At 45.9% G+C, this 12,273-nt stretch overlaps 1 protein-coding gene across 1 annotated transcript in view; it reads right to left on the bottom strand.

The window, feature by feature from the left end:
- TBC1D32 (TBC1 domain family member 32) overlaps positions 1-12,273 on the bottom strand; it is a 248,526-nt gene that overhangs the window by 194,650 nt on the left and 41,603 nt on the right. Inside the window, exon 11 of the mRNA XM_066248097.1 lies at positions 10,352-10,442. Coding sequence (XP_066104194.1) covers positions 10,352-10,442 — 91 coding nt within the window. The remainder of the gene's footprint in view (positions 1-10,351; positions 10,443-12,273) is intronic.

Consider the following 12,273-nt stretch of genomic DNA (forward strand, 5'->3'; position numbering starts at 1 on the left):
GCTGTCTATCGTGGACTGACCCTTTGGATTGCTACTTGGCACATTAACCAGTGGATGGTAATGCACCGTCCATTATGGGGTCAGGCCATGTGGCAGGACTTATGGGAAATAGGACACCAGAAGCAGGTGACAGTATATCATGTCACAGGGCATGCCCCTCTAGCCCATCCTGGGAATGATGAGGCAGATACGTTGGCAAGGGTGCGATGGTTGGAGACTGCACCTGCAGGTGATGTGGCACAGTGGCTCCACCGGCGCCTGCTCCATGCAGGACAGAAAACTATGTGGGCTACGGTTAAGGCTTGGAACTTGCCTGTGTCCTATGCAGAGGTACTTGCAGCCTGTGAGCAATGTGCAGTATGTTCCAAGGAACACCCTCGGAGACCACTGGTGTCACCTGGACAGATCCAGAGGGGTCATGTCCCACTGACACGATGGCAGATAGACATCATTGGACCCTTACCAAAGTCAGAAGGGTACCAGTATGCAGTCACTTGTGTAGATACTGCCACCGGGCTGCTTGCTGCTTACCCCGCTCGTAACCCTGACCAGAGGGCAGTCATACAGGCTCTGGACTGCCTGAGTGCTGCATACAGGCGACCGCTGGTCCTTGAAAGTGACAATGGTACCCACTTCACTGGTTCAATGGTGAGGCAATGGGCTCAAAAGCTGGGGGTGGACTGGAAGTACCATGTTCCCTACCACCCCCAGGCTGCTGGCATCATTGAGCATTATAATGGACTCTTAAAGCAGGGACTGCGACAGGAGGGGGGCACCGGCTCTCTTACTGGATGGACACGCCGCTTATGGACAGTACTTCGGATTTTGAATGAGCGACCTCGACGGGGAAGCCCAGCTCCAGTAGAGGCCCTCCTGCATCGGACAGCTGCCCCTATTCAGTTGCAGATACGCACTAAGGACATTTTACTCAAGCCAGGTTTCGGACAGCAGGGCAACGTGCTCTTGCCTGCTCCAACAGCCCTTCTTAAAGGACAACGGCTTCAATGGACTTGGCCCTGGACTGTACAGGCCCCCCATCTGAGATGGGTGGCCTTGTTGGCACCATGGGGAAAGGGGTTAGAGGTGGACCTCCAGTTAACTCCTTGGGCAACCAGCACCTGGCCACCTAAGGTAGAAGTGTATTATCCCTTGAGTGCTCAAGGGGACAGCATTTTGAAGGGCACCTTTGTAATTTCTTTATGGCCAATAATGAGTTCCCCTATTTTACTACACATAGAACCAGCAGATGCTGGTATATTGGCCAATAAGGTTTGGTACGCCCGCTCAGGGTGGCCTCTGGTGCCAGCTACAGTGCTGTCTGCAGATAAAACTCTGGCCTGTATTCTGCCAGAGGGAAGAGATTTGCCTCTCTTGGTGCCACTGACAGCTCTCTCATTTCACCCATAGTTTTTGATCTGTTAATCCTATTGCTGTAGTTGGTACTATTTCTGTTTATGCAATGTATCCTACTCTTTGCACAGTGACCATCATGGAAGATGCCTGTGGTTTAGATTGTAAAGCGAGCAAAAGGGGTGGAATGTTGGTCAAATAAGTTTGTAAACATGATATATATGTTTGCTCGCTTGTGACTTATAATGGGTGTGGGGGACAGGCTATAAGCAGGCCAGGTTGTTGTAGCCTGAGGTTTGGTTTTGGGACTAAGCTTTTCCCCACACCCTTGACTGATTGTATGATCTGGGTGGTGCACTCTCATGAGAAATCCAATTATGCCTTGGATAAGTGACTTTGTATCGGAGACTTCCTTGTTTGTATATTGGATTAAGGGATTTTGGTTTTCTACACTATAAAGTGGGACAGACCAGGAGCTCAGACACACAGTTCCTGCTATCACAATTGCAGGGGCTCCCCTGATCCCTTGCCCTTCATGGGAAGAGCTGGTTTTCTGCTTTTCCCTTGTCTTCTTTTGTGGTTTGCCTGTCTTGGTGAGACACCAATAAATAGGATGGCCCCCCATCCTCTGACTCCGCCATTTCTTTATCGCCTGCCCGAATCCAATGGGAACCTGCATGTGAATGGTCACGATGACGGCTCCTGGCTTTACACTTGGTCTGCTGTAGCCCCACAGTCAAGGCACATATGAGAAAGCAATCAATGAACAACTAAGGTGTCACAATGTACAACAAAAAAAAACTAATGATTGATGCTTCTCATCTCTCCATTCCTGTCTATCCCTCTCTCTGACTCTCTCTCTGTCTCTCTAAAAACAAACAAAAATACTTCTTCCTAAATAAATAAATAATAAGCTCTTCCCCACACCCTTGACTGTTGCATGATGTGGGGTGGTGCACTCTTATAAGGAATCCCATTAATGTCTCAGGAAAGTGGCTTTGTATCAGAGACTTCCTTATCTGTATACTGCAGGGGTCGGGAACCTTTTTGGCTAAGAGAGCCATGAATGCCAAATATTTTAAAATGTAATTCCGTGAGAGCCATACAATGACCCGTGTACATTACACATTATCCAATAAAAATTTGGTGTTGTCCTGGAGGACAGCTGTGATTGGCTCCAACCATCTTGTAAAGCCAGTAGCCACGGCCACCATCACAGCCTCCTGGCCCATGCAGGTTCGCACTGTATTCGGACAGTAGGTAAAGAAACAACGGAGCCAAAAACTGATGGGCTATCATCTTTAATCCTAGCTTGCAGCCGGCAGGCAAATAAAAACACACACTGGGCTCCAAAACCCACTCACATTCAGTGCTCACAAAGCTACTGTCTTATCCGAGTTTTCTAGAATCAAAGGTTTCTAGCTCACCAGACTTAGAAACCTCCTTCTCCCTGCACAAACTCCGCACAAACTGGCTTCTCACTCAACACTCCGCCATCTTGGCTGCTTCTCCTGGCCTCCTCCATGTGGCCTCTTTCTGCTCTCCTCTCTGCTCTCTCCTTTAATGCTAATCTCAGGAACCCAGAGAAAGCAAACTCCTGATCTGCCCCCATTTTATAGTGTAGAAATCAAAACCTTTAATCCAATATACAAAATAGGGAAGTCTCTAATACAAAGTCACTTATCTGAGGCATGATGGGATTGCACCACTCCACATCAAAAAGGGTGGGAAAGGCTTAGTCCTAAAACCAAGCCCCAGGCTACAAGGATCCTGCCTGCCCACGGCCCGCTCCTAACACACATTAATATCACCTGAGCGACGAGCCTCCACGTGGGCAGCACCATCTTTAACAAAGTGAGCATAATATATTTTATCTGCACAACACACCTGCAACCATGAACATGAACGGTAGGAAATGAATGGATTGTAATACAGAAAAATGTTTTATATTTTTATTATTATTTTTTTATTAAAGATTTGTCTGCGAGCCAGATGCAGCCATCAAAAGAGCCACATCTGGCTCGCAAGCCGTAGGTTCCCGACCCCTGGTATACTGGCGTAAATGCTTTCATTTCTACACTATAAAATAAGGGAGACCAGGGGCTCTCTCTCTCAGTTCCTGAAATTAGCATTTCAGAGGAGAAGCAGCCAAGATGGTGGAGTGCTGAAGGAGAAGCCAGTTTGTGCAGAATTTGTGCAGAGAGAGGGAGATGAAGAACAGAGGTGAATAAGGCCGGTGAGGCAGAAAGCTTTGATTCTAGGAATACTCAGATAAATCAGTGGCTTTGAAAGCCCTGAATGGAAAGGGAAGTTTTTTCCCACTGTGTGTATTTCTCGCCCGCCAGGTACAAGCTAGGATTAAAGGTAATGGCTCACCGGTTCTTGGCTCTGTTGTTTCATTACCGTCTGTCCGAATCAAATGCTAACTTGCATGGGCCAGGTGGCTGTGATGGTAGCCTTGGCTACTGGCTTTACAGTAGGCTTTTGGGGTTTTGTTTTGGTTTGTTTTTTCTGAGCACAGACCATGTTGGGTAACTGAAACCATGGAAAGTAAAATCACAAATAAGGGAGGACTACTGTAATATCATAATTGGTATTCTGTCTCTACTTTTGACCCCCCTTACAAGTTATCCTCAGCACCGCCACAGGAGCCATTCTAGGTATGCCGTACACACTCCAACGTTGGGGATTTATGTTAACTCTCCCCTCTGATTAAATTGTTCTCATTCTCACTTGGCTTGAATTCTGCTCAAATGTTACTTCATGAATTAGGTATATTAGTTTCTTAGGGCTGCCATAACAAATTAGTATAAACTGAATGGCTTAAAACAACAGATATGTATTCTCTCTTAGTTCTTGGGTCAGAAATGTAAAAAATGTTGTTAAGTATCTTGATCCATTCTGGCTTCTATAGCAAAATATATAACACAGACTAGCTGGTTGATGAACAACAGAAGTTTATTGCTCACAGTTCTGGAAGCTGGCAAGTCCACGATCAAGACATATGAAGATCCCTTGTCTGGTGAGGGTCTGCATCCTAGTGCATTAAACAACTGTCATCTTCTAGCTGTGTACTCACACGGCAGAATGGGGAAGGGATTTCTCTGGGCACAAATTTCATTCACAAGAGTTCTGCCTTTATGACCTCATCACTTCCCAAATTTCCCACAATTAAATACCATCACATTGAAGATTCAGTTTCAAAATATGAGCTCTGGGAGTACAAAAGCATTCAATCTATTGCTTCAAGGTTGATTCCTTCTGAAGACTCTAAAAGAATCCATCCCATGCCTGTCTCCCAGATTCTGCTGCCCACTAGAAATCCTTGCCATTCCTTAGCTCATAGCTGCATAACCCAAATCTCTGCCACCTTTCCATGACCTTCATCTCTGTTTAATTATGCTCAGTTTTGTTTTATGTGAAAGATATGTAAGTAGGTTTAGAGGATACAGGGGAAGACACCAATAGAAAGGGAGATGTGGCAACAAGTAAAGCAATGTCCTGGTTTTAAAACAAAAGCAAAGAACGCCAAATGGGAACAGAATCAAGAACAGACAAAGAGATCAACCTGGAACAGAAGGATACCCCTTCATTGTAGCCCAGAGAAAGGGAATAGTGAAGAGGGCATATAACAATGCATTTGAATGCATAGAAGCAGGACATTTGGGGAATTAATACCTGGGAACTTCTATTTTCCTAGTGAAGCAGGATGCAAGGTCTCCTCTTGAGAGAAAGGTGGGCAGGGGCAAGGTAGAGTACTAGATGAGATGGTGAAAGCTCACAGTAGCTATTATAAAACACTGAGAAAGGACATTTAAGAGGATCCGAAAGCAACACAGATAGAGCAGCTGAGTTTTAGAAAAATATACATGCACCATCAATTTACATCAGAAATGCCCTCTGCTCAACTTCCTAAGGAACAAAGAGAAGATGAATGGTTAAACTGATCTAAAGTTGGAAAACTGAAGGCAGGCAGCTCTGAAAGAAAAAAAAGCAAAAATTGTGAAAGAAATGGCAGAATAATGCCATGAAATGCCCTGAGAGGAAAGGAAAGAAAGAAAACCATTAAAGGGCTGGTGGAATAAGAGGAAAATAAACACTAGATACAAACATTTGAATATCAAGAAATCAGAAAAATCTATAGAATTATAAATAAGATATGTAAATAAAATTATCTATCCTTTTCTTTTTTTTTTTTTTTTTTTTTTTTGCATTTTTCTGAAGCTGGAAACAGGGAGAGACAGTCAGACAGACTCCCACATGCGCCCGACTGGGATCCACCCGGCACGCCCACCATGGGGCGACGCTCTGCCCACCAGGGGGCGATGCTCTGCCCATCCTGGGCGTCGCCATGTTGCGACCAGAGCCACTCTAGCACCTGAGGCAGAGGCCACAGAGCCATCCCCAGCGCCTGGGCCATTTTTTTGCTCCAATGGAGCCTTGGCTGTGGGAAGGGAAGAGAGAGACAGAGAGGAAGGCGCGGCGGAGGGGTGGAGAAGCAAATGGGCGCTTCTCCTGTGTGCCCTGGCCGGGAATCGAACCCGGGTCCTCCGCACGCTAGGCTGACGCTCTACCGCTGAGCCCTTTTCATTTTTTTATCTTTTTCTTCCTCTTGAAGAAAAGATCCTGGCTCTGTACTTTCTCCTTCACTATGAAACACTGGCTTTTGAAGCCCATTAGTTATTGATGTTTAACCATTTTTCTTGCTTCAGTTAGATAAAGAATTTATCCAGAGCCCTGGCCGGTTAGCTCAGTGGTAGACCGTCGGCCTGGCGTGCAGGAGTCATGGGTTTGATTCCCGGCCAGGGCACACAGGAGGAGCACCCATCTGCTTCGCCACCCTTCCCCCTCTCCTTCCTCTCTGTCTCTCTCTTCCCCTCCCACAGCCAAGGCTCCATTGGAGTAAAGTTGGCCTGGGCACTGAGGATGGCTCTATGGCCTCTGCTTCAGGTGCTAGAATGGTTCTGCCTGCAACAGAGAAATGCCCCAGATGGGGAGAGCATTGCCCCCTGGTGGCCATGCCGGGTGGATCCCTGTCAGGCACATGCAGGAGTCTGTCTGACTGCCTCCCCATTTCCAACTTCAGAAAAATACAAAAAAAAAAAAAAAATACAAAAGAATTTACCCAGAGATATAAATAAATAAATAATAAGGCATCTTCATATTCTCTCAGAGAACTTACTATATATTTAGAGAAATGACAAAATAACAATGATAAATACCTAATTCCATTACAGATTGTATGAGGTAAGCAAAAGAACAATAAGAATCCAGAATAGGCAGAAAATCCTTTGTGAATAATTTAAAATAAACTGTATTATTTCACAATAAATAAGATATATTAGGGTATAGGATTATAGATAAGGTCAGTAGCACTAGGAATAACAAAAGTGTATTGGTATCATTATGCAGAAGAATCTTGTAAGGTGGTCAGCAATGAGGGAAGGTCACGTGAGGAACCCAGACCCAGAAACTTTGGCTAGAGCTGTCCACAACCATGCGCGCCAAAAGAAATTTCCCAGGAGTCCCTTGGAAAAGAGCAACCGTCTGCCAGTCAGTGAGATTTCACCACATCATATTAGCTCGACCACCTTAGAAGAGACCCTTTAAATATTCCCCATGCGGTCACCCTATGCAACTTCCCTGGCCTCTGTCCCCAGGACCAGAGAACATTGTTGGGTGGGATGCGCTCTGTACGCAATAAAGATTTTATTATTTCACACTTTGTGGCTATGCCCCTTCCTTCTTCCTCGGTGGGGAAAAATACCTTACATTTGGTGCCAAAATCCAGGAGGAGTCAGAAGCCCACTGGGGCTGCTCCTCTCCCCTTCCCCTCTAAAAAAGAACCAGGACCTCCGACCTTCCACCCAGTTCAGCACATGGTGTGGTAATTCCCCTGCCCCAGCCTCCCCTCAGTTCTTTCTGCCCAGACTCCCTGTCCGAAACCGCAGCTGCGTCAGGGACCTCTTTTCCGTTCCGTTCCGAGTGCGTGTGTGCCCTTGGAGATGTCCCCAACACATCCACTTTACTTATCCGTCTGGTGGGCAGAGCTTGAGTTACGGGACGCCAATGCTCAACTCTGACCACTCCAAAAACCGAGGATGGCCATAGAGGCACAGGAATCTAAACCTAATCCAAAAACACTCCTGGAGTTGCATTATCCAAAATCTCTCCCTCCCTAAAGAAGAAGAAACTGTTCTTCTCCGCTGTGGCCAAGCCACAGAACCCACTGGATAATCAGACCAGGTGTCCTCCTGAAGGGACTTTCAGGTGGGGTTTTTTTTTTGTATTTTTCTGAAGCTAGAAACGGGGAGAGACAGTCAGACAGACTCCCGCATGCGCCCCACCGGGATCCACCCGGCATGCCCACCAGGGGGCGACGCTCTGCCCACCAGGGGGCGATGCTCTGCCCCTCTGGGGCATCGCTCTGTTGCGACCAGAGCCACTCTAGCGCCTGGGGCAGAGGCCGAGGAGCCATCCCCAGTGCCCGGGCCATCTTTGCTCCAATGGAGCCTCGGCTGCGGGAGGGGAAGAGAGAGATAGAGAGGAAGGAGAGGGGGAGGGGTGGAGAAGCAGATGGGCGCTTCTCCTGTGTGCCCTGGCCGGGAATCGAACCCGGGACTTCTGCACGCCAGGCCGAGGGACTTTCAGTTTTAACACCCTCACCAATTTAACTATCGCCAAAAGAACTGGGAACTGGTTGGAGATCCCTTCCATTCAGGGCTTCTAGTATTTGTGATCCCGTCCAAATCTCTGTGCCACCTGTTCTACGCACAGGCCATTTTAGGCCAGAGAAACCTCATTTAAACCCTCCACTCCTAATCTTTCCTCCCTCGCCTGCCCCCCAACTCTCTCCCCCTCCTGCCTGACCCCTGGAGGCGCCCCTCTCTCAGGACCCCTCTCTGGTCCCTCTGAGGACCTCTTTCGTTCAGGTCTCTTCCCTCCAAGTGCCGCCTCACCTCCCTTTGCAGAATCCTGTTTCTCATTCACATGCAAATACCAGTCTCTCTTTCTCCTCCCCTGCTGGCCAGGGGCTCCTCCCTTCTCCACTGTGTTCTTAAGCCCCTCCTCCGTCAGGCCATTCTCAGCCTGCCATTGGCCCTTATACCGGTTTGCAGGATGCCCAACCCTAATCTTCTTACAGGAAGGCCTGGCCCTGACCTGCCTCTGGCTCTGGCATTTCTGGCTGGATCTGGGTGCCAGGCTCCCCAAGAGCCCCTTTCCTTTTATTCTAACCCTCAAATCCCTATCTGAAACCTGTGAACAGGGCATTTAAAGTTTTTATTGGTCACAGCTAGTAGGAACAGGCCGAGGCTGTTCGCCAGGCCTGCATGCAGCAGAAGGTAACATTCTAAACCCAGACTCTTGTGGCAGCTCTGAGGCTGGCGGAGCAACAGGGGCAAGGTACAGGAAGTGCCCGACCCAAGTCCAAGCCGCAAAGAGGAATCCCACCAGCAGCTTGCTTTAAATGTAGCAAGCAGCCCCTGCCCGCGGCTGCCCACTAAGCCATGCCCTGACTGTAAGCAGCCCGGTCACTGGCGGAGCAATTGCACCTTTAGGCAACAGGCTTTTCCTCAGCATCTCTAGATGGAGGACAAGCCACTCAGACGGGAGGCCAAGCTAGCCAGATGGGCCCACCACTCAAACTCCTAGATATCATGGACATCTGACATGGCCTGGACTCGGAGAACCCAGGGTAGTGCTGAAGGAATGGGTAAGTCCATCTCATTTTTTGTGGACACGGGGGGCTACCTTCTCTGCTTTGCCATCACACTCTGGACCTCTAGTTCCCTCACAGGTCTCGGTTATGGGAGTGGATAGGACCCCTTTCTTTCCCCTTCTTACACCACTCCTGACATGCAGTTTTTCCCCTTTGTACACCACTCCTGGCATACAGTTTTGCCTCATATTTACTGGGCCCTACCCATCTCTGGCTCACCAAAAGGCTGGACCCTGCAGATCCCCCTATTACTCCACTTTTTTTAAAAAAAAATTCTTACAGCACCGCATCCGCGAAGTTTCTCCAGTCACGGCCAAATAGATGTTCCTCCTGACACCGCTCAAAGCCACCACCTGCTGATCTCCCCCTCCCCACGACGCCCCTAATCAGCAGGAAGTAGCCAGACAAATAAGCAGCACCCCTAATTAACACAAAAGATCAGAATGTAAGGTGCTCAGCAATGGGGGAAGGTCACGTGAGGAACCCAGACCTGGAAACTTTGGCTAGAGCCACCCACAATCAAGCACGCCAAAAGAAACTTCCCAGGAGTCCCTTGGAAAAGAGCAACCATCTGCCAGCCAGTGAGATTTCACCACGTCATATTAGCTCGACCACCCTAGACAAGACCCTATAAATATTCCCCATGCGGGTTACCCCATGCGACTTCCCTGGCCTCTGTCCCCAGGACCAGGGAACATCGTCGAGCGGGATGTGCTCTGTACTCAGTGAAACTTTTGCTATTCCACACTTCGTGGCTATGCCCCTTCCTTTTTCCTTGGTGAGGAAAAATACCTTACTAATCTCACTATAAAAGAAGATTCATTTTAATCAATAATTAAGAGGTAAGATTGCAAAAAGAAGTTAGGGCCAGATTATAAAACAGATAGGCTATTTTAGCTCAGATTAAGGATAATCAGAGAAGAATCACAGGGTGGGTGGGTTGTCCAATAATAAAACATACTTTATAGAATTTTTCCTCCCATTAAAATGCCTACGTAACATTTTAATATTACTGCAGTATAACAGAATAGGGCACACAGTCTATTATGAATTGAAGAACTGCATTTGGTCAAAAACAGTACAATGATATATTCATTTCAAATGTAGATAGGTTATAAAAAGTCATCGTTATGGTATATACATTAAACTTGTGAAAATGTTTTACAATAGCAAAAGTGATCTATTTTACCATGCTACTATTTAAAAATAGTTACTACTATGCTATTTTGATTCATAAACTATATATATTTTTTAAAGTACATAACAGAGAAAACTACTTACCACAATGCTTTGAATGTCCCACAGTCTTATCAGCTTTCATGGTCTCACATAACTCAAAATACTGAAAACACTGCTGAACTGCTGTAGTGATCTAATAAAATAATAACTCATTAATTATAAAAAATTTGCAATCGACAAGTCCTGACATGTGCCAAGCAGGAAGTGCCTATGTAACCAACCTCCAATTTCAAAAAATCAGCAGAGTCTTTAATGAGCTTCTTTAGTATACATTCTGCATGAGCTGTCAAAATTTATATTGGGAAAAACTCTTTTAAGCTTATGCTTGATACCCTCCAGACTTCACCAAATGTACCTTTTCTCTATGTCAGTTTTGCTTCATATCTTTTTCCGTTATAAATCATAGATGGGATTATGACTATATGCTGAGTCCTATGAGTATTCTCAGAAAATTATCAAATCTGGGGGTGGTCTTAGGGACCCCTTGCCATATCTATAGCTTCTCTAAATTAAATCAAACCAATAATATAAAATTGCCTCCTAAAAAATCTTAATTTCAAACTAGATAATGACCAAATCTACCAATTCTAAAGTCATTACTTTTCCCAACTCTCCTATTTTTCTCCTATTCTATTACTTATCTCAATGAATGACATTAGTCACTCAATTAAGTTCTCACTCACCAGCCATTCAAAAAAGCCACGTTCTCTCAATCCTACATTCTAAATTTGGTCCATTCATTTATACTATTTCACTCTGTCAAGAGCCCTAATTCATGTTTCTAACATCTCTTCCTTGGATTACTGCAAATCCTCTTCTTAAATGTTTGGCTTCAACACTTCTTCCCTATCTCCACCTAGCAGCTTAAACCTATTTCTCAAATATACCAAAGCTTTAATATGATGTTACCTCAGTACTTAAAAACCTATCAGTGGCTTACCACACCTACAGAATAAATGCCAATCCCCTAAATTTGACATGATACAAAAACTCTTTATGATCTGACAGTTTTCTTCCTCTTATCCTCCAGATACCCCCCGCCCTACTCACACACATGCACACAAACATAGAAATACACAATCTATGTAAAAATTAGTCACCAAAAGCCAATTCAATATGCAACCAATCAAATGACTAATCCATCAAAAGCAAAATCACTAAAAAATTTCACTGACCAGTCAACACACACCAAAAATGTAATAATCTGTTTCATGTTTATTATGAGTTTCTTTAAGTCAAAGCTGCAACCTCCTCTTGACAGAACTACCTCTTTCTAGATCAGTGGTAGTCAACCTGGTCCCTACTGCCCACTAGTGGGAATTCCAGCTTTCATGGTGGGTGGTAGTGGAGTAACCAAAGTATAAATAAAAAGATAGATTTAACTATAGTAAGTTGTTTTATAAAGATTTATTCTACCAAACAGCAAAAATCTGACATAAAGTACTTGGTAAGTAATTGTTATTATATGCTTTAACTTTCTGTAACTCTGCTTTATAAATTTTATAAAGTAAGGCCCTGGCCGGTTGGCTCAGTGGTAGAGCATCGGCCTGGTGTGCAGAAGTCCCGGGTTTGATTTCCGGCCAGGGCACACAGGAGAGACGCCCATCTGCTTCTCCACCCCTCCCCTCTCCTTCCTTTCTGTCTCTCTCTTCCCCTCCTGCAGCCGAGGCTCCATTGGAGCAAAAGATGGCCTGGGCGCTGGGGATGGCCCCAGGCGTTAGAGTGGCTCTGGTGGCGACAGAGCGACACCCCGGATGGGCAGAGCATCGCCCCCTGGTGGGCGTGCCGGGTGGATCCCGGTCGGGCACCTGCGGGAGTCTGTCTGACTGCCTCCCCGTTTCCAGCTTCGGAAAAATACCAAAAAAAAAAAAAAAAAAAAAAAAAGTAAAGTGAATTCCCTACTTTATAAATCACCATTACTGTGGAACCGGTGGGCAGTTAGACAATTTTACTAATTTTACTAC

Source organism: Saccopteryx bilineata, chromosome 12 (assembly GCF_036850765.1).
Source record: "Saccopteryx bilineata isolate mSacBil1 chromosome 12, mSacBil1_pri_phased_curated, whole genome shotgun sequence".
NCBI lineage: Eukaryota > Metazoa > Chordata > Mammalia > Chiroptera > Emballonuridae > Saccopteryx > Saccopteryx bilineata.